The sequence below is a fragment of the Eptesicus fuscus genome, chromosome 1 (assembly GCF_027574615.1).
Source record: "Eptesicus fuscus isolate TK198812 chromosome 1, DD_ASM_mEF_20220401, whole genome shotgun sequence".
Classification (NCBI taxonomy): domain Eukaryota; kingdom Metazoa; phylum Chordata; class Mammalia; order Chiroptera; family Vespertilionidae; genus Eptesicus; species Eptesicus fuscus.
In genome coordinates this window covers 127,490,517-127,516,187 of record NC_072473.1, presented here as the reverse complement: position 1 = coordinate 127,516,187, position 25,671 = coordinate 127,490,517, and the positions used below count along the sequence as shown (strand labels likewise).

General features: G+C 40.0%; 1 protein-coding gene across 1 annotated transcript in view; it reads right to left on the bottom strand.

Moving 5' to 3' along the window:
- Positions 1-25,671, bottom strand: part of PHF8 (PHD finger protein 8) — an 83,777-nt gene that overhangs the window by 26,679 nt on the left and 31,427 nt on the right. Inside the window, exons 5-15 of the mRNA XM_028135017.2 lie at positions 25,039-25,199; positions 24,290-24,431; positions 22,426-22,612; positions 19,231-19,393; positions 14,421-14,508; positions 13,218-13,324; positions 11,832-11,923; positions 7,721-7,810; positions 5,512-5,814; positions 4,648-4,751; positions 244-422 (exon numbers count right to left, since the gene is read on the bottom strand). Of these exons, the coding sequence (XP_027990818.1) occupies positions 244-422; positions 4,648-4,751; positions 5,512-5,814; positions 7,721-7,810; positions 11,832-11,923; positions 13,218-13,324; positions 14,421-14,508; positions 19,231-19,393; positions 22,426-22,612; positions 24,290-24,431; positions 25,039-25,199 (1,616 nt within the window). The remainder of the gene's footprint in view (positions 1-243; positions 423-4,647; positions 4,752-5,511; positions 5,815-7,720; positions 7,811-11,831; positions 11,924-13,217; positions 13,325-14,420; positions 14,509-19,230; positions 19,394-22,425; positions 22,613-24,289; positions 24,432-25,038; positions 25,200-25,671) is intronic.

The following is a 25,671-nucleotide window of genomic DNA, read 5'->3' as shown; positions in this document are numbered from 1 at the left end:
CAAACACCCAGGGGAAAGAAAATGAGACTATAATATTCCTAAAAGTAATGACCACAGACGACTGATTTAGAAAGGTTAGGAATTAGCTTACAAATAAATCTCTAGAGCAAAGGTTACATGGAGGCCTATAGAGCTGGTAAATCAGAATGTCAACAAGCTCAGGACTAATGTCTGGAGTCTATCAAGGGCACAAAAAATTCTTAATAGCCCAAGAAGCAGGAAAGAGAAAGAACAGGTACACACTTGGTCTTATTATCAGAGTTGTCTTATCCTTTCCCAATCTCTCATCAATCTGCAGTTCATCATCTGAATCCAAGTCAAATTCATCATCCATCACGTGTTCTGCCATTAGCCTAGCTTTGTCTGCCTTCCTTGCGATCTTGGCTCGCCGAGACTTGGATAAGCTCTTTACCCTCTTGGTACTAGAGGAAAACAGAACATAAAATCAGTCACACTCAATATTGTTATGATGGCAATTCTCTCCAAATTGATCTATAGATTCAATGCAATTCCTATCAAAATACAGCTAGATTTTTTGAAGAAATTAGTAAACTAATACTAAAATGTATACAAGCATACAAAGGTCTCAACTGGCCAAAACAATTTGGAAAAAGAACAAAGTTGGAGGACTTACACTATTCAATTTCAAAATTTACTATAAAGCTACAATAATCCAGGTAGTATGATACTGACATAAGGACAGACATATGTCATTGGAACTGTACTGCAAGTCTAGAATTAAACTCTTAAGTTTATGGTCAATTGATTTCTGACAAAGGTCCCAAGGCAATTCAGTTGGGAATGGATCGTCTTTTCAACAAAGGTGCTGAACAAACTGGCTATCACATGCAAAGAAATGTAGATTCGTACCTTACATCATACTCAAAAATTAACTCAAAGTGGATCATAGGTCTAAATGTAAAATCTAAAACTATAAAACTTCTAGAAGAAAACAGAAAATATCTTTGTGACCTGGGATTAGGTAGAATTCAAAATGTTTGCGCTTCAAAAGACACTATTAAGAAAATGAAAAGACAAACCACAGACTGGGAAGAAAAACTTGCACATCACTTATCTGGGAAAGTATTTGTATCCAGAATATTTAAACAACTCTTAGAACTCTATAATAAGACACAGAAACCAATTAAAATGAGCAAAAGATATGAATAAACCTTAGTCATTGAATGCACAGGATATCTTTTTTCTAAAGATGATATACAAATGGCCAATAATCACACAAAAAGATGCTCAACTTTGTTAAGTCTTAAAGGAAATGAAAATTAAGCCACAATGAGATACCATTTTATATCCATCAGAATGGCTATAATTAAAAAGAGAGAGAATAGCAAGTGTTAATCAGTATATGGAGTAACTTGTAATTGCTGGTGGGAATATAAAATGGTACATTTTGGAATAAAGTTTGGCAGTTTCTTAAAAAGTTAAAAATAGAGTTACCACATGAACCAAAACTTTACTCCTAAGTAAGAAACAAAAAAAATATGGCCACACAAATATTTGTATGCAAAATGCTCATAGCACCATTATTCATAACCCAAAGTGGAATCAATCCAATGACCACCAACTAGTGAGCAGATAAACAAAATGTGATATATCTATACAATGGAATGCTATTCAGCAATAAAAAGGAACCAGTTAATAATACATACTACATCATGGATGAACCTAAAAAACATTATGCTAAGTGAAAGAAGCCAGACACAAAAACACACATATTGTGTGACTCCGTTTATAGGATGTGTCTGGAAAAGGCAAATCTATACAGACAGAAAGTGGATTAGTAGTTGCTGGGTCTGGAGGGAGGGAACCAGGGCTGACTATAAGTGGGTATATAAGGGATCTTTTTGGGGATAGAAATATTCTAAAATTGCATGGTAGTGATGGTTGCATATTCTTTAAATTTATTAAAAATCATTTAATAGTACACTTAAAACATGTTAACCATATGGTAACTAAATTATACCTCAAAAAAATCTGTTAAAATATATAGTTAACACGTTAAGCGCCCAGCCTGTTTTGTCTTCCAGACGGAAAAGTATAGTGTCAGTCACCAGTGACTGACTGGGCGCTTAATGTGTTAAAAAAAACACAACACTCAAAAGTAGCTTAAATAATCCTATTATACATGGTAAACAAAATTAACCAGTACAAACTGCTAAAATAAATCTTATTATTAAAAAGAAACACATTTTTGGTAAATTAGTATACTTGACATATACAGCGAATAGTCATTTGGTGAACTAGCTTTCAGTTAAATGGCTCTCATTAAATTGGCCTGTTTTCTACCTCATAGAGTTGTTGGGAGAATTAAATAAGCTAATGCAGAGACTGATACACGGTGAGTGCCCAATGTAGCTAATGAAGTACTTGGGGCCTCAGTTTCCACATTAGTAAAATAGGGATAACAACCCTGGTCTTCAGGGTTGTTGTGAGGACTAAATAAAATAATGTATGTAAATAGCTAAGATAGAAGTTGATACAGAGTGGGTGCTCTGTAAAGGGTAGCTATTTATACCCAGATCTTTTATTAACATCTAATTATGAAAAATGTCAAATATATTCAAAAAATATAAAAGTATAACAAATTCCCATGTACCTATCACCCAGTTAAGTTCCAGCAATTATCAATCTTGTTTCACGGCCAATCTTGTTTCATTTACACCTCAGCCTCCGCAAAACACTGACTGGATTATTTGGAGAAAAGCCCAGACATAATATCATCTGGTCTCCAAATATTTCTATACCTTGACTCTGTAGGTAACTTAACAGCTGCTTCTGGCAGCTTCAGGAGGTGATAGAAGTAGGGAAGGGGAAAATGTCTCATCATGTCCTCAACAGCCATTACAGGCTGGACCCTTAGGACTCTCGATTTTCTCTTCCCCAGAGACCAACCATTGGTTCTGGACAAAGGCAATCTCAACAGTCTCTCTAATCTTATTCTTTAGTAACTAGGTTCTCAAATCCTAAGGATAACTCTGCTGCTTTCAGAATGTGCCCTACTCTCACACTCTTTTCCCTTATTTCTCACCAGGTGGACCTACTACACCCACCCTTGGTATCTGAAGACAACCTTTTCCTACAAAAAGGCTATTAAGGTATCCTTGTCACTTGTGTTCCCACAATGTACATACTCTGTATTTGGCTCTTGACTGATCCTGTCTGGTGTTCTGAGTGCCCAGATGATAACTCTTACTATCTTCCTCTGCCTGCCCACGTGTTTCAGAATTTCTGATGACCTACTCAGCTTCTGTTCATACCCATGCCATTATCACCACCATCATCACCTTTCACTTCAACTTCATCATTATATTTGTAAGAACTACCATTAATTAAGCATTTACTATGTGGCAGGCCCTTTGATAAGCACTTTACATATACTATCTCATTTAGTCCTCCAACAACCCTAAGTTTTAACTATAGGATAGATATAATAAGGACACTGAGGCAGACAGGTTAGTTAACTTGCCATGGTCACACACGAACACATGTCAGAGCTGAGATTCAAAGTCAGGATTGTCTGATTCCCAAGTCCATGCTTTTTGTTGTGAACAGCTTTTATTTTATTCTTTGGGAAAATGTTCTGTTAACAATTATTTTAAGAAAAGTAAGAATGCTCATTGTACAAAATTAAAATGCTATTGAAGTAAAAATTTCCTCTCCTGTCTCTCCTATCCTACTTACCAGAAGTAACTACTGTTACAAGTTTGGTTGACAAGTATAAAATAAATATATTTATTTGCGTGAATGTGAATAAATATCTCTGGAAGGAAATCATTGACATTGATTGTCCATGGGGAGGAGGACTGGGGAACAGAGAGGAGTGAGAGCAAAATTGTTCACTATGCATTCTTTCACGCTTTTTGAATTTTAAACTGTATAAATTAAAACTGAAACCTCTTCCAAAAAGTTAAATTAAAAATAAAGAAATATATGATCATGTCAACTAATGTCACCCCAATAAATTTAATTTAAAAAATAAAGGGGAAAGTCTGTATACTGCTTTTCTACACACATGCATTTTTTTAAATTAAAATGGAACTATTCCTATATATTATTTTATAAACTGATTTTTTCACTTAAGGATTTAACCTTGGACACTTCTCCATGTCAATAAATATTAAACTCATTCCTTTTTAACAGCCACATGGTATTCTATTCTACAGATGTACCATAATTTATCCAACCCTAATTGATGAACATGTTTCCAATTACTATTATAAACAATGATGTGAGCATTTCTCTGTATACACCTGTGCAAATATTTCTGCAAAATAAATTCCTAAAAATTGAATCTCAAAAGGTATATACAATAATGCTCTTAACCAGTATGCTATATTACCTCTTATACCTGCCAGCAGTTCTGACCCACTGACTGGCTGGAATTCCTAGAACTTACACAAGATTTTTCTCAGGGCTGCCAATTAGATTCTAGACCTCTCCCCTCCCTACCCATAAACACAATCATGGTTCTCTGAACGAAGTAATGATATCTGATAATATCTAGGCATTTCTCCAGATGCAGTCCCTCCCCAACCCATGTTACAGTCCCAGATCCCAATTCCATGCCCTGTGTTAGTGGCATGCTGCCACCAACAGTCCCAGTATCTGTGTTTATTCTTTCCACCTCACCTGCCATTAGACATCAATAAGGCCAGCGGACCCTCATTCCCATCAACGTCCAAGTCTGGCGAGTCATCATCTGAGTCATTCAAGCAGGTACCAGTGATGTTGAACTGCAGAAGAGGAGGCTCAGTTGTCACCTGTCTGGGTCTCCCATGTGAATCAGGATGGCCAGTTCCCTCCAGTTTCACTGGTTTAGTTCACTGTCAAAACCACCTGAACGAAGGCCTTCTACTACACTGTCCCACTCCCCACTTCGCACCCCAAATGATCACAGGAGTAGGAGGTTGAGAATGGCTGGCTCAGGGGGAACCCTATCAATCTTATAAAGTATGTTCCCTAAAAAGAGGGGGAAACACCATCACATACCCATAGAAGGCACCACAATCTTGAAGCAAGGCGGTGCCCTGGATGAGAGCTTTTCTCAAGGACCTGTTTTAAGACTCCAACCTGACACTCACAGAGAATGTTCTCAAATGTCATTCTCATCCAAGCAATTCAAGATTCAGCTTGTGTCATGTTTTCTGAGAAGAGCTCCTGACCATTGCCCCTACCCAGATAGAATCATCACCCTCTGAGTCCTAGGGTCCCACACACACCCGACTGTGTTATCTACAACACTTCATTGCACTCATTTCTTTATGCCTATCTTTCTCACTAGCCTGTCAGCCTCTTGAAGGTTACATCTATAGCACCTATCACAGTGCCCAGCATAGACAAGGTCTCAATAAATGCCTATTAAAGTAGTGGGACTGGTAGCCAAACACCAGGGGCCCTAAGGGACGTGGGAAAACAGGATAGCCTGTCCTTTTGATGCTCTGCTCTTCCAAGGGACACAAAAGGGTTGGGCTGAACCCATGGGCCAGCACCCACCTTTGCTTTCTGGGAAGAGCCTGTCTTCAGTGCCTGATGATTGTATATGTCCATGAGATTATAGCTCAATTGGCCAGCAGGCCCCAAGGCTGAGCTCTCCTTGCCCTTTCGCTCAGCCTTCTTGAAGAGTTCCTTGGGCTTCAGGCCTTTCTTCTTTGAACCAGTTTTGGAGGGCAGTGACAGCCTGGATATGGCTATTGAAGTGGGATGGATTGGCCTGGTTAAGGGAGTGGAGCCGGCTGGGAAGATCCTCTGCATCCCAAAGATATTGCTCGTATTCCCAACCTTCTGTTGGAAGATATCCTACAAGAGTGTTAGTACACAAGGGGGTTAGAGCTTACTCAAGGGTTCTCTCTGCTAAGAGCAGAGGTCCATTCATGGCACTGGAGGCACGGCTATGGACGTGGCTTACAGATGCTCCACATATGCACACCTTAGTTTTAGCACAATAAGTCATCAAGAGTTACTGGGTGGCATTTCTTTACCCAGCCACTGACGAATATAGAGAAGATGAGCAGAGGAGAAACCCAGCATTATTGTCAAAACTGGAGAGAAGTGGGTAGGGGCTGGGAGGAGGGGGGCAGAGGTGGGGGAAATGGGATATATCTGTAATACTATCAAAAATAAAAATATATTTAAAAACTGGAGAGAAAAGTCTCCAAGAGCAGCTGATATGAGACAAAATAATTGAGTAAACTGGTGGTTCCAACTCTAAGGACTGCAGGATTTGAGAGAAATAGAGAGGTTCTCATCTGAATTCTGCTACTAGATACCTCTGTGGCCTCAGATAAGTAATCTGACCACTCGGGGCTCTGTTTACTCAGCTGTAAAATTAAATAATTAGACTAGATAGGTGGTTTGCAAAGATGTCCTGTGGCTCCTTTCAGCTTATTGGGAGGAGCCCTGAGGATTGGAGGGAGATAGAAGGCAAACAAGAGGATCTAGTGGAGCTCTAAGCCTCTCACCTTCATCTTATTCACAGTAGCTGTGCTTTGACTGATTGTATATATTAGACTTCCAGGTAAAATCTTATTTAAAATATTTGAAAGCCAATGGATCAGATATGATCCATCACTAAGTCCTCTTCCAAGAACTCCAAAGTTCTGTGTATACAAACTTGATTTAAGTGGGAAGAGCTGGGAGAAGGGTAGGCCTTTTAATTAAACCTGAAGGATTTTGACAAACGGGAATGAAGGAAAATGAGGTAGGAGGTGGACCATGTAAGCTGTGCTCTAGGCAGTGAAACATGCTGTAAGCGGTGAGGCTAGAAGCCCAACTTCCCAGTAGCTCACTCTGACTACCCTTCAGCATGGATTTAGTGCTAAATGGAACTTTACAGCTTCTGAGCTGAAGGAAAATTTAAACTTCCTCAAGTCCCATTCTCCTCTGGTGCCTCTGCTACTTCACCAGCCCACACTGAGTTCTCTCTTTGCTGCAAAGTCTGCTAATAACAATGGGTCACATTTATTGAGTACTTACTCTGCCAGGCACTGTGCGAGGGGCTCTACATACATTAGCTCTTAATTCTAACAAAACTCTGAAAAGGTGGAGTTATCTCCACTTTACAGATAAGGATACTGAGGCTCTGAAAGGCTTGCAAGTGACAGAGCAGGAACCAGAACCCAAGTTTCTCTGAGTCTCTTACCACTACACCTTACTGCCTCGTGGTATATGCCACCTGTTGAAACATGGCTTTGTAATCATCTTCAACCCGGGAGAACTGTCATTTTGTAGAATGCAGAGACTGAATCAAAATATTAATAACAACAATAACTACTGTTATGACTTCCACCACCCAATATCACCATGACCCACCATCAGAATTTACTGAGAACCAACTGTGTGCCAAACACTATAATGCTCAACCTATATGATCTTATTTAATCCTTTTAACAACCCCTGAGTAGGTGTAATTATACTCACTTTAGAGATGAGGAAACGAGGCTTAGACAGGTTAACTTTGCCGGGTCCCCTACTAGACTGTGAGTTCTGTGTGGGTAGGCATTGTATTATGTATCTTAAGCACCTAACCCAATGTGTAGCACACTTAAAGCACATGATGTTTGAATTAATAAATAAGTGAATGAAGAGTCCTTGGTTGGGCCTTCCCAACCCTTCCTCTAAGCCCTTATGCCAAGTGCAGAGGCCTGACCTGCCACTTGAACCTCAAGCCCTTCCCAAACACCTCCCCTGCTCCCATGCTTCTTACTTCCACCAGGCGGATCTCCCTAGCCAGATCTTTAATGAGCTGTACAGTCCGTACTGTGTCCGGGATCTCATCCTCGTGTTCTGGCAGAGCCTGTCAAACAAAAAGCATGAGGACAGACCCACACATAAATGAACAAGTGATTTTCGACAAAGGTTCCAAGGTAATTCAAGAGAAAGGGTGGTAACACATGGTACTAGACCGATTAGATATCCATATGCCCCAAAAGAACCTTAACCCATATCCGGCACCATACACAAAGACACACATACAAACTCAAAATGGATCACAGGCCTAAATGTAACATCTAAAACCATAAACCATTTAGAAGAAAGCAGAGGAGAAAATCTTTATGACCTTGGGTAAGGCAAAGATTTGTTAGGACACAAAAAGCATGAACCATAAAAGAAAAAACTGATAAACTGGACTTAATAAAAAAAAAAAAACATCTCTGGGAAAAACACTGTTAAGACAAACCATAGGCTCAGAGAAAATATTTACAACACATATATCTGAGAAAGGACAGTGTCAAGATGTGTGAGGAACTCAGATGAAGGCTTGGGCCACACCCCTCAAAAAGTCAAGGACCTCAGGGAGATCCATGGGAACATTCCTTCCTCCCCACTTGTGAGGACAGAACTCAGTGCTGAGTAGTTACTGGCCCACAGCTAGCTCAATAGCAACCCAGGCTGAGAGCTGTTGGTTGTCTCTCTTAATTCCTTTGCAATCTTTTTGAGTCCTCGAGATTTACATGTTTATGTAGCCAGATCTGTCAAGCTTTTCCTTTGTGATTTCTTCCATCAGTTTTCACTTTACTTCAGTATCCAGAGGATTGATAAAAATTCCTCAGCATTTACTTCTTGTTTCCCATGCTTTGATTATTTTTTCCTTTAACTCTTTTAATCCATCTGGAATTTATTTTGATGGCTAGGCAGGGGTTGATGCCTAAAACCCATGTGACCAGCTGGATAACCTTAACAGCTTCCTCCTCCCACCCAGCCCTGGGGCTCTGGAAACGTGGGGAGCAAGTGCTTCTCACGGAAGTCAGTCTTCTGCACTTCACAAAAGACTTCTTCCATAAGCATGGCTCCTCAGATCTCTGTCCTACTCTCCCTTTGGCTACACTATTTGGGGCCATCCCTTGGTCCCTGGGGCAATGCTGGCCCAAGGCATGAGTGCTTAGAACCTACCCACATCCCTCCCTTTTGGTGTTTCTGGGACAGAGTCACGCTAAAGTTCACTAAATGGGGGCAGGAGGGTCAGAGATGAAACTCAAGGTAGCCACACCTGAATTATGTAAAGAAACAGAATTGCAGGCTAAGGCCCAGGCCTTGTAGATGTGAGCAAGAGAGGGCACAAAACATGAAGTCCGAGGATATCTGAGGGGAAGTTCGGCAACAGAAAATGGGGAGATCTCCTTAGGCCACTGTATGCAGGAAAAGAAGTCTATAAAAATATCAGAAGCACCCTAGCTGTTTTGGCTCAGTGGATACAGCATCGGCCTACAGACTGAAGGGTCCCGGGTTTGAATCCAGTCAAGGGCATGTACCAACCCCGGTTGGGGCGCGTGCAGAGGGAACCAATCCATTTGTCTCTCTCACATTAATGCTTCTCTCTGTCTCTCCCCCTCTCTTCCACTCCCTCTAAAAATCAATGAAAAAATATCCTTGGGTGAGGATTAACAAATATACACACACACACACACACACACACACACTAGAGGCCCGGTGCACAACTTCATGCATGGGTGGGGTCCGGCCGCTGGCCCCAATCAGGGCCAATTGGGCTGGGCTGGCTGGGGGAGGGGCCGCAGGTGGTTGGCCAGCCGGCCCCGACCTCCTGGTCAAACTCCCGGTTGAGGGGACAATTTGCATATTAGCCTATTATTATATAGGATTTGTGTGTATGTATACATATATTATGTGCATATATATATATATATATATCAAAAGCATAAAAAATATTGATATGTCTTCTATTTTTGCATTTCTTAAAATTGCTTTTCTAAAAATTCAATATTTTGAGTAGATAATCCATTCACAAAATTTTAAAAAATCAAACAATATAAAAAGATATATACTGAAAAACCTCATCAGCCCCACTAAGCCATCAGCTCCCTTAGGCCACCCCCATATGCCACTTTTATTAGTTTTTTCTGCATCCCTCCAGATTGTGTCTTAAGGCAAACATTAAGCACATACAAATATAATTATTGTTTTTCCCTTTTTACACATAAGGTAACACACTATACATACAGTTCCACACCTTTACTTTACAAATTCTAGAGATCTTTCCAAATCAGTAGAGAACTTACTGAATCTCTTCTATAGCTATTTAATATTCAACTGGATATATGGATATTGATATATTTCTAAAAAGCCATTTTGGCAGTATGCATCAAGAGTCATACATTTTTTTCCATGTGCTTTGATCAAGTAATTGCTCTTCTAGGAATCTTTCCTGAAGAAACTTCAATCAAGAGATCAGGGACAGCCCAGCCATTGTGGTTCAGTGGTTGAACATCAACCCATGAACCAGGATTCCAGGTCAGGGCACGTGCCTGGGTTTTGGGCTCGATCCCCAGTAGGGGGCGTGCAAGAAATAACCGATGGATGTTGATGTTTCTCTCTCAGCATTGATGTTTCTATGTCCCTCTCCCATCCTCTCTCTGAAATCAATAAAAACATTTTTTAAAAAGAGATGAAGGACAAAAACTAATACAAACAGATATTCACTGCATGATTTTCTACAACTGCCCCCCAAATACATGGATAAATAAAAAGAAAGGAACAGCCCTGGCCGGTTTGGCTCAGTGGATAGAGCGTCGGCCTGCGGACTGAAGGGTCCCGGGTTCGATTCCGGTCAAGGGCATGTATCTTGGTTGCAGGCACATCCCCAGTAGGGGGTGTGCAGCAGGCAGCTAATCAATGTTTCTCTCTCATCTATGTTTCTAACTCTCTATCCCTCTACCTTCCTCTCTGTAAAAAATCAATAAGATATATTTTTAAAAAAAGGAACAATGCACAAGTGGTTAGGTAAGGATGATACATCCTTGCAAAAGAATATCATGTAACTATTAAATGTTTACGGAGAACTTTGGTGACACAGGAAAATTAACATAAGCCAATCAATTCAGATATAAAATTGTATGTACAGGGTGACAGCAATTATGTTTTTTAAATGCACATACGAAAGGTCAGAAGAAAATACAGTGGAACCTAGTTTCTTGAACTTAATTCATTCCAGAAGGCTGTTCGAGAAGCGATTTGTTCAAAAACTGCATCATTTTCCCCCCATTAAAAATGTAAATTGAATTAATACATTTCAGACCCCCAAATGATTCTGTTTCAACCTTTCTTATATATAGATGTCTAATGTATTGTTTAATTTATAAGTAAACACTTCTTTTCTTAACTTTATAGAATGACTTCCTACTAGCCTTAAAGGAATTTTTCATATATCACTGCCTCAGAAGTTTTATCACTGGCTAACTGCTTTTCCTTTATCCAATCAACAACAGTTTTCTACCTATTCAATTGCCTGTGGTTGCTGTTTTGTGAGCACTTTCACACCCTTAGCAACATCAGCACTCTTGATGGCCTCTTTGTGTTGTAAAATTGTGCTAATCCAGCAACAAAAGCATTCTCTCCTTTGATTGTAGCCTTCCAGACACTTTTTGTCACGTTGAGGCAACAGCATGAAAGGGTTGTCAGGTCACTGAAGTTTTGGTCAACAAGGGAGACTTTTTTCTGTGAACAACTTGCTTGTCAAGAACTGAATTGTTCTAGATGGGAGATGTTTGAGAAATGAGGTTTGACTGTATACCCAAATGCTAATGTTAATTCCCTCTGAGTATTAAAATTACAGGTGGTATTTTTCTTCTTTAGACTCTTTTGTATTTTTTTAATTCTCTAGAGTAGGCATGTGTTATTTTTTATAATCAGAAAGAAAAGTTTGAAAACATAATTCAAACAGTCCTAGCCCAGTCCTCTACTCTAACGCCGCGAGCCCACAAGCCTCCCTGGTCTCTTCTGCCTCCCACAAAGAATCTACCCAAAGCCAAGCCCCATGAAGGGCAGAATTCTAGAGGAGGTAGAGAAATAAACGTATTTACTTCTTTCCTTGTCCAGGCTCTAAAGGCCAAGTTCAGAGCTTTGCCACCATGGATCAGGTAGGAGGCAGGGTGTCTCCTGTTCTCTCGCAAACCTAAAGGGTGAAAGAGGAAGGCAGATGGTGAGCAAAGCCATGCAGGGAAGTGAAGGCTTCTTTTTTTTTTTTTCAGGCAACCAGAGAAAATGCTCGAGGTTCTAAACACAACTCCAGATCTCAGTTGTTATAATAGTGCTCATTTAATGAGTACCTACTATGTGCCAGGCATCTGACATCTACATTCTCATTTAATCTTTATACCCAACCCTGTGAACCAAGTATCACTATCTTCATTTTGTAGTTCAGGAAACTGAGGCTCAGAGAGGCAAAGAGTTTTAACCAAGGACACACACCTAATAAATTGCCAAAGCCAAGACTGAAACCATGTCTGTCTGAATCTGAGGCCTGTGCTTCTCTCACGACACTACTCTCCCTCTTGGGTTCCAAAATATAACACTCCGGACAACTATGATTGCTCCCCCTCTACACAGATCTGAAGGGCCATTTAATGCCCTTGTTCTGAGTTACTCCAGGAGGAGGTTATGACAAAGCCAGATTTAGTTAGGTGCAATAAAGAATTTCCCACTAAACTGAGCTTTTCAGAACAAGTAATAAGCAGTTAGTCATTTACCCTCTGAACACTTATGTGACAGTCTATCTAGGTGGCAGAATAAGGGCTTGAGGTATTGGGTAGTAGACTACTCATTGGTCTCTGAGGTTCTTTATAACTCTGAGTTACTGATTCCTCCTGGCAAAGTCATCTTGAAGAATCTCAGGTCTAATCAAGGGAACTAGTTGATTTTAGAGCAGAGTGGGCAAGAAGACACCCAGCAGGTTAGCTTCCACCTGGGCTGAGACCCGGAACCAACACAATAATACCAGGAAGGTCAGGACTGGGCCTTGTCCCCATGGGAAGTAGACTTTCTCAGGAAACTCTGAGACTGTCTAGACTGAGTTTCTTATTTTAATTGGTAGGAAATAGGAATAATTTCGCTGTTACCCAATTTTCTCAGCCACCTTTGCTAAATAAAAATGTTTAAATCCATGCTCTCCCCAACATTATGCTTAGTAAAAAAGCCAATCACAAAAGATCACATACTGTATGACTCCAGTTTTATAACATTCTTGAAATGCAAACTTATAGAGATGGAAAACAGAACAATGATTTCCAGAAGTTATGGTTAGTGCAGGGAAGAGAGTGGGTGAGACTACGCATGGGTAACACCAGGGAGATCTCTGTGGTGACGGGATAGTACTGTACCTCAATTGAGGTGATAATTACATGCATACAGGCACACACACATGCTCAGGAGATGAAGATAAAAGGGACAGTTGGCAAAGGGCTTCATACCTCGAAAGATGTCCAGGATATGCTTTCCCACATACCAACAGATGGTCTCAAAGTTGGGGAACTTGAAGAGGTCTGCAGTGCTCAGCCGCTTTTCAATTTCATAGGCTCTGGGGAAAACAGGCACAACAGTGATAAGGATCCTGTTTACTGAGCATCTACTATGTATCAGCTACTGTTCTGGATGCTTTATATCAGAACATATATACGGCCCATGGGCCTGGGTGGGGAATGTCAGGCCCACGGGCCATATAAGGCCCATAAAATCATTTGGTCTGGCCCGGGGAAGGCATTAAGGGTGAGTTAATTAAATGTTTGACCAAATATGTTAATTTAAAAAAAATTTTAAATATATTTTTATTGACTTCAGAGAGGAAAAGAGAGGGAGAGAGAGAGATAGAAATATCAATGATGAAAAAGAATCATTGATCAGCTGCCTCCTGCATGCCACACAATGGGGGTCAAGCCCGCAACCCGGGCATGTACCCTGACCGGGAATCAAACCGTGACCTCCTAGTTTATAGGCCAATGCTCAATCATTGAGCCATGCCAGCTGGGGTAGCAGGGTAATTTTTAAGTTGATAATTTTGTATGGCCCAAGAATGATATTATAAATATCCAAATGGCCCTTGGCAGAAAAAAGGTTCCCCACTCCTGCTGTATATCCATTATCTCTAATCCTCAAAACTACCCTGTAAGACCATACTTTATGGGTTAGGAAACTTGGGCTCAAAGGTTATGTGACTTGCCCTGGCCAAGTGGTTCAGTTGGTTGGAGCATTGTCCTGTACACCAAAGGTTTCAGGTTCAATTCCCAGTCAGGGCACATACCTAGGTTGCAGGTTCGATCCCGTCAGGGTATGTTCGGGAGGCAACTGATTGATGTTTCTCTCTCACATCAATGTGTCTGTCTGTCTGTCTGTCTGTCTCTGTCTCTCCTTCACTCCCTCTTTCTCTAAAAATCAGTAAATATATCCTCAGGTGAGGATTTTAAAAAAAGGTTATGTGACTTGCCCAAAATCACATAACTACAAAGTGAGGAAGAGGTATTCATCCTCAGACCGAAGAGCATGAGGAACCAGTATCCATTTCTTTCTGGTCATCTTGCCTCCTTGGATGCTGCACTCCTTACTATACAGGAGAACTCAAAGCCTCTAGCAGCCACTGGGAATGGCCAACTTGGGATTACCACAGCTTCAGGACTCACTTGAGCTGCATTTCGATGTTAAGGCTGTGTAAGAAGTTTCCTCCAAAGGCAAGGCAGTCCACCGGGGTCAGCACAGCATGAATCCATCCTGCAGTGCAATATGGCAAAATCAGAGCTGGAAGACATCTCCACTCCCCACTCAGCTCAAACACAACTCCTTATAGCAGACAGCTTGGCAGTGATTCAGAACATTCTAAGTTCTTCTGGTTTTGAGCATTTTAGGTTCCTCCATTCTCCCAAAACACACCCTGGCAAAGTCTGCCATCATTAGAACCCGGAACTGGAACTATCTATGGGGTTAATAAACTCCTAATTCCCTCCTCTCCTCTTCAAAATCTCTGTTGCCTCACCCATCCTCTCTCTTGTCTCTGAGAAGGGCATCACCTCCTTGCCATGACTGCCGCTTCTAACTCTGCTCTAGATAAAACAAAGAGTTCTTGTATTGGACAGATCTGGGTTCAAATTCTGCCATTTCTAGCTAAATGTCCACTTCACAGGTTGGTTGTAAAGCATGCACCTAAGTTGGAACTCTATTCTCCTTGCGCTTAATGCTATACCACCTTCTGAAAATTTTCTGATTTTTCTCCTTAAATCTCTCTCATATTCACCTCCCCTTCTCCATCCATACATCCATACATCATCCATCCATCCTACCAATGCTGTGGTCAGACCCCTCATTATCTCGCACCTAGGCTACTTACAACAGTCTTGAAACTGGCTCCTCTACACCAGCAGTTTTTAAGTTGTGGTCCAGGAAACCCTAGGGGATCCCTGAAACTCTTTCAGAGCATATCCAAGATTAAAACTATGCTCATGATAATACTGAGATGTGATTTGTCTTTTTCACTTCACCCTCATTCTCTCACGAGTATACAGTGAAATTTTTCCAAAGGGTATATAACATGATATCACCATATGCAGAAGCAGATTTGAGGATCCAGTTGTTTTCTGTTAGCCCAAACATTAAAAATATTTGCAAAATGTAAATGTCAATCTTCTCACTAAATTTTGTTTTGGTTTGAAAATAGTTATTTTTCATAAATATTGATATAATAAGCTTCTTACTATTATCTCCAAATGGATTAATATATATTTTTGTATTTTCTGTTTTAATTTATAATATGAGAAATTATTAATATAAACCAAAAAGTAAATGCTCTTTTGGGTCCTCAATAATATTTAAGAGTATAAAGGGGTCCTGAGTGCAAAGTGTTTGCAAGCCATTGCTCTACACCAATCTCAACCTCTGAAGTCTATCTTTCAGAACCCAACCCAAAGTGATATATCTAAAATACAAATCTGCCTATGTTATCCCCTGCTCATAATTCTTCAGTGAAATGCTCATCTACAGAAGAATGAATAAACTGCCATAGACTCATACAACAGAACACTGGAAAACAAGTAAAATAAATTAATTTCAGCTACTTGATTCAAAACGGATCTCACAATCACAATGTCCAGGGTGGAAAAGCCAAGTTAAAAAGAATATTATCTCTAATATGATGATTCCATTAATAGAACATTCAAAAACATGTAAAACAATATCATACATTGCTTAATGAGGCATCCTATATAATAAAAGGATCAAAATGCATAAGAATGATAATAACTAACTTCAGGACAATGGCTAGCTCTGAAAGAGAAAAATGTGAATATAATTGAGAGCATACAGGAGGTTTCAAATATATTTATAATAATTACCCAACATGGGAGCACCTAAATATGTAAAGCAAATCTTGATGGATATAAAGGGAGAGACTAACAGTAACACTGTCATCATAGGGTATTTTAACACCCATTGACATCAATGGATAGATCTTCCAGACAGAAAATAAACAAAGAAACGAGGACCTGAAATGACACACTAAATCAGATGGATTTAACTGATATCTTCAGAGCATTTCACCCCAAAAAGCAGAATATACATTCTTTTCAAAGTGCACATGGAACATTTTCTAGGATAGACCACATGTTAGGATGCAAAACAAGTCTCAATAAATTTAAGAAAATTGAAATCATATCAAGCATCTTCTCTGATCATAATGGTATGAAACTAGAAATCAATCACAAGAAAAATATGAAAAACACAAACACCTGGAGGCTTAATAGCATGTTACTACTAAAACAATGAATAAGGTAACAATGAGATCAAGGAAGAAATCAAAAGGTATCTTAAATAAATGAAAATGAGAACACAACCACCCAAAACCTATGGGACACTGAAAGCAGTCCTTAGAAGGAAATTCCTAGCATTACAGGCCTATCTCAAGAAACAAAAATCTCAAATAAACAATTTAACTTTACACTTAAAGGAACTTGAAAAAGAACAATAAATAAAGCCCAACTTGAGTAAGGAAGGAAATAATAAAGATCAGAGCAGAAATAAAAGAAACAGTCTTAAAAAACAATACAAAAGATCAATGAAACCAAGAGCTAGTTCTTAGAAAACATAAACACAATTGACAAACCTTTAATCTGACTCATCAAGAAAAAAGGAGGCCGAAACCAGTTTGGCTCAGTAGATAGAGCATCGGCCTGCGGACTGAAGGGTCCCAGGTTCGATTCCGGTCAAGGACATGTACCTTGGTTTCGGGCACATCCCCAGTGGGGGGGGTGTGCAGGAGGCAGCTGATCGATGTTTCTCTCTGTCGATGTTTCTAACTCTCTATCCCTCTCTCTTCCCTGTAAAAAATCAATAAAATATATTTTAAAAAAGAAAAAGAAAAAAAGAGGACCCAAATAAATAAAATCAGAAATGAAAGAGGAGAGTAACAACTGACATGAAAGAAATAAAAAGGATTGTAACAAAATATTATGAAAAACTATATGCCAATAAATTGGACAATCTGAAGAAATGCATAAATTCCTAAAAACATACTATCTTCCAAAACTGAATCAGAAAGAATCAGAGAACCTGAATAGACCGATGACAATTAGTGAAATTGAAGCAGTAATCAAAAAAACTCCCAACAAACAGAAGTCCTGGACTGAATGGCTTCACAGGTGAATTTTACCAAACATTCAGAGAAGAATTAAAACATATCCTTCTCAAACTATTCCAAAAAATTCAAGAGGAGGGAGGACTCCCAAGCTCATTTTACAAGACCAGCATTATCCTAATGCCAAAATCAGATAAAGACACTACAAAGAAAGAATATTATAGGCCAATATCCCTTATGAACATAGATGCTAAAATCTTCAACAAAATATTAGTAAACCGGATCCAGCAATAAAAAAGATCACACACGCCCTAGCCCGTTTGGCTTGGTGGATAGAGCATCGGCCTGCGGACTGATTCAATTCCGGTCAAGGGCATGGACCTTGGTTGCGGGCACATCCCCAGTAGGAGGAGTGCAGGAGGCAGCTGATCGATGTTTCTCTCTCATCGATGTTTCTAACTCTCTATCCCTCTCCCTTCCTCTCTGTAAAAAATCAATAAAATATATTTTTTTAAAAAGATCACACACCATGATACAGTGGGATGCAAGGTTGGTATAATATCCACAAATCAATAAACATGATACAGCTCTGCCAGCATGGCTCAGTGGTTGAGCGTTGACCTATGAACCAGGAGGTCACAGTTTGATTCCTGGTCAGGGCACATGCCCGGGTTGCAGGCTCGATCCCCAGTAGGGGGCATGCTGATCAATGACTCCCTCTCACCATTGATGTTTCTATCTCTCCCTCTCCCTTCCTCTCTGAAATCAATCAATATATATATAAAAGAAAACAGGTAAAGTCTGGAATTGATTATCTAAGCTCTTGTCTCAAGACTGGAAAAGGGAAAGCAAAATAAACCCAAAGCAAGCAGAAGGAAGAAAAACGATAAAAGCAGAAATCAGTGAAAATGAAAACAGAAAAACAACAGAGAAAAATCAATGAAATGAGTGTTTTTTAAAGTTCAATAAAATTGATAAACCTCCATCAATATTCACACAGAAGAGAAGGCACAAATAACTAATATCAGGAATGAAACAGGATTTCACTAGAGAATTGGAAGACATCAAACGAATAATAAGAAAATACTATGAACAACTCTACACACACAAATCTCACAACTTAGAAAAAATGGACCAATTCTCCTTAGAAGTACAAACTATCACAACTCACCCATTATGAAATAATTTGAATGCCCTAATAAAGTTTAAGAAAATTGAATGCTAATTCAAAACTTCCCCCAAAAGAAATCCCTAGGTCCATGAAATTGGACTTGAGAATTCTACCAAACGTTTTGAGAAAATTCAACACTAATTCTGAAATTAAGAAATCAAGAAAATCTAAATAAATGGAGAGACTTACTGTGTTAATGGGAGACTCAACATAGTAAAGATGTCAACTTTCCCCAAATTGAGACAACTGGGAGGACTTTTTCAAAAAAATACACACACTCAGATCCCACTCAAGACCTACAAATTCATAATTCTAGGGGTGCTTAGGCATGTATTGTTTTAGAGAAAGGCCCACCCTCCCCCCATGTCACTCTGATTTATAGCCTGCAATGCCAGCCTCCCAGTCACCATCATTAGAGTCAGAGGGCTGAGAGTTCTGCTCTCTATCACCAAGTAGCCCAGTGCAAAGAAGTCTATTAACCTCCTCCTGGGCCTCCCCACCATTAGCCTTCCCAAGCGGCTATGCTGCTCACTGGCCACCATGTGAATTTTCTTGATGTCCAGTTCTGAGCCTTCAGCTGATATGAAAGGGATATCCCACATAATCACATCAACACATTATAGGAAGGGGCTGGCTCTGATGCCCCAAGCTTTCCTCTTCCTGCCCTCCTCAAATGCTCCCAGAGGGGCCCAGAAAAGACCTGTGGGAATGAAAAGTGTCTGTCCTTGCTTCACAGAACACTTGTAGCACTTGTCCACCTGGTCCCCAAAGAACATCTCATCCTGGTTAGAGGAGCTGCTCCAGCACTCAAAGAGAGTCAGGTTGGCATTTGTTGGGCGGATCAAGTAGAAGATCTTCTCACCCTGAAACAAAAAGAGGTTGAAATGCCAAAAACATCAAGGGTTTCCAGAAAAGTCCTCAAGGGGGTCTCCAAAAGGATATTCTCTCTCCCATGCTCTAAGACCACGAAAAGTAGTATGCCAGAATTCTTTTCCAAACCCATCCAAAGATCATTTTATTGGAATTGGAAAACTTCAAAAGGTGCTTTTTCACTTTTAAGCTTCTATGATATTGACAAAAATCATTTAAAAAGAGTATTTCAAACAAAATTGTTCAACTTAGCACAAATGTACACCAAAGGCTATTTTTCATGCAATACCAAATGAAAAATGGCCTCTACGGATAAAAAGATCAATACTACTAGCCCTAGGAGAATTTAAGGCCACATTACCAATGAGAAGAAATTGAATTTGCCTTTAAATGCCATTTACAGAGAGTATTCCTTCTCACACCTACAATCAAAGCTAATAAAAGTTTAAAAGTTCAGTAATCGCCTAAGGACTTCTGAAAGATTTTATGTTAGGTGATTATCTGCTAAAAGAACATTTTATTTCCTAATTATATTTTGCCTGGATAATCACCAGATAGATAATTTGGCAGAAAAGACACAAAAACCCACTAGCACAAAAATATCCCAACCCACAGCTTTATTACTTTAACCAATATTTCATTATAAATCTCAATGAAGAAAAGCAACAGAAGAAATTATCTTTAAAAATTATCTATTGTACAATTAGATAAATTTGAATCAGATCTGTAGATTAAATAATAGTATTATATCAGTATTAATTTCCTGATTTTGATAACTATAATATAATGCCCTTGTGTTTAAGAAATACACACTGAATTATTATGAGATAAAGGGACACCATGTCTGCAACTACTCTCAAATGTTTCAGAAAAAATCTATATATAAAATCATTTTATTATGTTTGCTTTAGAGAAAGAAAGATGGTAACCTTTGGAGAATCTGAATAAAGGACACAAATTCTTCCTGTTATTTTTGTATTTTTTCAATAAAAAATTATTTTTTTAAAAAATAGAGGAAGAATTTATTCTTATCACATATCTTAAATATATGATACACTATAGATTTAAGAAAGTTACCTGTTAAATGTAAGCAACAGTTTAAACTCTGTTTATTTTTTTTTTTTTTTTTGCACTTTAATTTCTTTATTGGTTAAGGTCTTACATATTTGTCCTCATCCCCCCATTAACCTTTGGAGAATCTGAATAAAGGACACAGAAATTCTTCCTGTTATTTTTGTATTTTTCCAATAAAAATTTATTTAAAAATAAAAATGTCTGCCTGGTTGGCGTGGCTCAGTGGTTGAGCATCAACCTATGAACCAGAAGGTTGCAATTCGATTCCCAGTCAGGGCACACGTCCAGGATGCGGGCTCGATCCCCAATGGGGGGGCGTGCAGGAGGCAGCAGATCAATGATACTCTCATCATTGATGTTTTCTATCTCCCTCTCCCTTCTCTGAAATCAATAAAAAATATTTTAAAATAAAATAAATAAAAATAAAAAAGTTAAATGTAACATTTGCATAATAGCTCTTCATTTAAATGCTCCAGCCAACAGGAGGGGGCTGGAAGGGGTTAATGGAGGTGGGGAGAGAGGACCTATGTAATACTTTCAACAATAAAGATCAAAAGAAAAAAAATGCTCCAGCTCTGCCGGTGTGGCTCTGTGGTTGAGCATTGACCCATAAACCAGGAGGTCACAATTCGATTCCTGGTCAGGACACATGCCCGGATTGTGGGCTTGATCCCCCATGGGAGGGAGAAGGCAGCCAATCTATGATTCTCTCTCATCATTGATGTTTCTATCTCTCTCTGTCTCTCCCTTCCTCTCTAAAATAAATAAAAATATTTTTAAAATAAATAAATAAATGCTCTAATTTCTTCATGAGAAAACAATGGAAACAATTAATTCAGCATTGGTGATCAGTTGGACAAGAGCCATGTCCATTTTCTGCTCTATCCTTGACATTTCTGAAAAGAAAACTAAATAGTGTGAACAATGGTGGAAAACAATCAAAATTATTTAAATGTGTTTTCTAGACCTCAAAAATCCTTTGTAGTCATTAACAATTGATATGCTAATTATAACAACTAAAAGGAAAATTATCTATAGGAAGGCTGACATTAAAACAAAACTTCTCATATATGCTCTGTTCTGATGGTGGTGGAAGTTATACAACTACTAGAGGCCCCGTGCACGAATTCATGCACAGGTGGGGTCCCTCTGCCTGTCCAGCAATCAGAGCTGATCGGGGCCAGCCCAGTCCGGAGGGAGGGACTGAGGGAGGTTGGCTGACTGGGGGGAGGGATCGCAGGAGGTTAGCTGTGGGAGCGTACTGACCACCAGGGGGCAGCTCCTGCATTGAGCATCTGCCCCCTGGTGGTCAGTGTGTGTCATAGCGACTGGTCGACCAGTTGTTTGGTCGACCGGTTGTAATGGTTGCTTAGGCTTTTATATATAGATAGATATAGATATACAAAAGCATCAAAACTCATCAAACCATACACTTAAAACATTAATTTTATGGTATAGTAGAGGCCTGATGCACAAAATTCGTGCAAGGAACTCAGCCCTCACAGCCCCTCACAGCCCCGGCTGGCCCTCACAGCCCCTTGCAGCCCCAGCCAGCCCTCACAGCCCCAGCTTTGTCTGGATGGTCATTCTGCTGTTCAGTCTAATTAGCATATTAGCTCTTATATGCTAAAGTATGCCTCAATAAAGTTAGGGGGAAGGGAAGTTCTCAAGTTACCAGGAATTTCAGCAATAAATATGGACATTTGCACACAGTGGTAGTGTATATTGGTTCAATTAAGAAGATAGTAGTTGGAGAAAATTTTAGGCATCTGCTGTTACTGAAAAAAATGTTAAGCACCAACTGTGAAGTAGAGACAGTTTACATGGCATACTCACTAAGTACCCAATCGTGGGAGGCAGGAAGGCCTCAGCAGCCTGTTTTGTGCTGCCACCTGAACAAAACAGAGTGGTCCAAGGCCTGGCTGCCTCCAGAAGCCATACACACTCCTACCTTGAGCACATGGTACCAGACTGAGGTGCCGCCAAAGTCAATGTGGAAGTCTGTATAGCTATCCCGCACGCTCATGAGGCAGTACTTCTGCACATTGGGTCTCTCAAAGATACACTCCTCGGGCCACAAGTTCTCCACCCATGAGAGCTTCCGAACAATCTTGGGTGTCTCCACAAGGTTAGAAAGCCTAGCAAGGAAGGGATGGAGAACAGATGTCAGCTGATTAGGAATTGAGGTTGAAGTCTGAATAAAATGCCCTCCGTTTCAGTGAGAGTCCATAAAGACAAAGTTGTTCTCTCCACAGAATTCCCAAGGGTACATAGAATACTTATTTCTGTAAATCTGGTCAGTATCCTCATTCCACTCAGCTCTAGAAGTCCCAAGTCCCAGCTCCACAGCCTTCCTCAGTCAAAGGTGATCATGTCCTCTACTAAATGTTCATACCCCTCTCCAACCCCAGCCCACTCATTTGACACTTGGTTTGTAACAGTTAATTGTATTGTCCCCATCTCATAGTGTCTTCTTTATGAGGAACCTTTAGAGAAACCTCTCTGGGCTCAGTTCCAGGTAAAGAAGTGTTTCTCTCAAACATCTGGTTGTTTTTATACTATGTGAAAACCACAAAGTCTGTACTATTGCATTCCCTTCTTTATTCTGACCCTCAAGAAATTCAGTGAAAATTCTAAAGTCCTTCTCCATCAACTATCCAGACATTCATACATGCATTTTGTGGGCAGATGACCCACCAGATGTATCTTATCTCCCCTCTTTTGTTTTCCTTTTATTCCAATTTTCTCTTTTTCCCTCTCTTGGCATCTCTGTAAGCTGCTTGAAATAGTCTTTCAAAATTAAGTGAGGTATAAACAATCATTTTTTTAAACACCTTCAGGTTAACTTTGCATGTTAAAACCAATAGCAAGGGTTTCAATATTGTACTATAGTTATTATAAGATGTTGCTATTGAGGAAAACTGGATGAAAGATTCATGGGACCTCCCTGTACATTTTTTTTGCAACTGCCTGTGACTCTATAATTATGTCAAAATTATAGGTTAAAGAAGTAAACCATCAGACAGTACTCTTCCTAAGTGCAAAAGGATGTGTTATGATTTTTGGGATCTCCCATGGTTTTAAGCACAGAGAAGACTACATATATCTATTGAGTATATAAGTCCAGACAGAATCATTTAAAGGTCATAAGCTTTTTTCCTTCTTTTTAAATCTAAGGAACCTTATCCTTAAAGAAACTATTTGGGCCGAAACCGGTTTGGCTCAGTGGATAGAGCGTCGGCCTGCGGACTCAAGGGTCCCAGGTTCGATTCCGGTCAGGGGCACGTACCTTGGATGCGGGCACATCCCCAGTGGGGGGTGTGCAGGAGGCAGCTGATCAATGTTTCTCTCTCATTGATGTTTCTAACTCTCTATCCCTCTCTCTTCCTCTCTGTAAAAAAATCAATAAAATATATTTTTTTTAAAAAAGAAACTATTTGGGGGTAATTTTAGTAAATCTATTTCTAGGGACAGAGGACCTATCCTGGGAGTTAAACAAATGACCATGCCACATTCTAAATATCAGAAGGTCTAAGAAAGCTGCCCCTAATCAGCTGACATCTGTTCTCCATCCCTTCTTGAAGGAGATAAAAATCAATTAAATTAGCTACTATATAATCTATCCAACGCTAGAAACTATGAAGGAGAAATACGATTTGGTTGTTATGTGAGCATCAACCCTAGAAAAGTATAAAGCAGCTCCCCATCCCAAAGGCAGTAACCACGGAGGTAGGGAAAGGAACACTAACATATACTCAGTATATGATAAGTTCCAGGCATTTGTGAGGCTTTTTACTCACCCCCATCCCTCCTACCTGGTATCAGAGAATTCCAAACTAATGACATTGAGGACTTTCTCCCTCTTCCCACTGTAGTAATATTTCACAAAGTCACCAAGCTTCATCTTGCAGTCGGCCTGGCGCGCCACATCAATCACATCAATCTCTTTGTCAGAACCTGGAGTAAAGAGATGGGTTCTATACCAAGTGGTCTCAGAGACCGGGAAAGCATCTCTCATCCCCTTACCAATCACTAGAATGGCCTGCACTCAAAACCTCTCTCCTCAAACACTGTATTTGTATGTGCATGTCTGAGAGATGCGTGTAGGAATCCCTAGTACTCTACGTGCTGGATCCAGGACTGCTAGGGCAACAGAACTGCCTGACACACAGCCTCTCATAATACAATCCACCTGCCTAGCCCCTGCTTCCTCACTTTTCCTCCTCCTATCCCCCAAAACTCATGCTCAGAAGAAAATTGGCATGTGAGGGCAAAAGTCAAAAGCTTTCTCATTTCAAGCAAGGACAGAGAGACCATTACAATTTCTGGTACTGCCCAGGTTAAAAAATGGGGCTCCGCCTGGGGTTTTGTGATCTGTTAGGAAAAAGAAGAAGGAGGAGGACAGGATTTTGGTTCTAGCTTCGCCAAAGAATGACTCGGAGCAAGCACTTCACCTGAGATTCCCAAGATGGTTAGAAAGGAAATTCAAAAGGTAGATTGAAGGGAGGGGTCACAGGTCTTAATGAGAGTGAACAATATCACAGTTAAGGTCTGTGTTGCTTACCAACATAGTGTTCCACGTCCCTCACAGTGAATGATGGTGAGGGTAGCGTCATCCCCAATCCATCCTTCTTCAAGACTAGGATGGGCACACTGAAGCTATTCTCTTCCAGGAATTCCACAGTCAGCTGACTTCCAGTGGGCTTCAGAATCACTTCATCTGAGCTGTAGGCCATAGGAGAGAAACCCTGAGCCCCAGAGGCAATGCCACTGAAGGCCTCACTAGATGCTACCGTTCACTTATGGGGTGGGATCTTGCTGAGGGGATCTAAGATGGGCTGGCAACTAATGGCATAAACTTCATGTGCCAGGGAAGAAAGGACCTATCCAGGGCAAGAAGCCAGGTCACTGGAAGAGGTGGAAAGCTTAACCCAGGATATCCTGTCAATAGGGTGCTATTCTCTGGAAGTCAAAGGAAGACATCAATCAACAGCCTGCCCACGAAGAAAAGACATAGATGACAAGTTTAGCTAATTTATTCTAACTCAGAGCAGCAGTACCCCATTTAAAATATTGGCAAATAAAGAGAAAAGACTTATGAAAAAAACAAAAATAATTTTTACAATCACTTACTCAACACACATAGTTAACTAGAAAACAAGAGGTTTCTTTAAAAAAATCATGCTGGAGAAAAGAT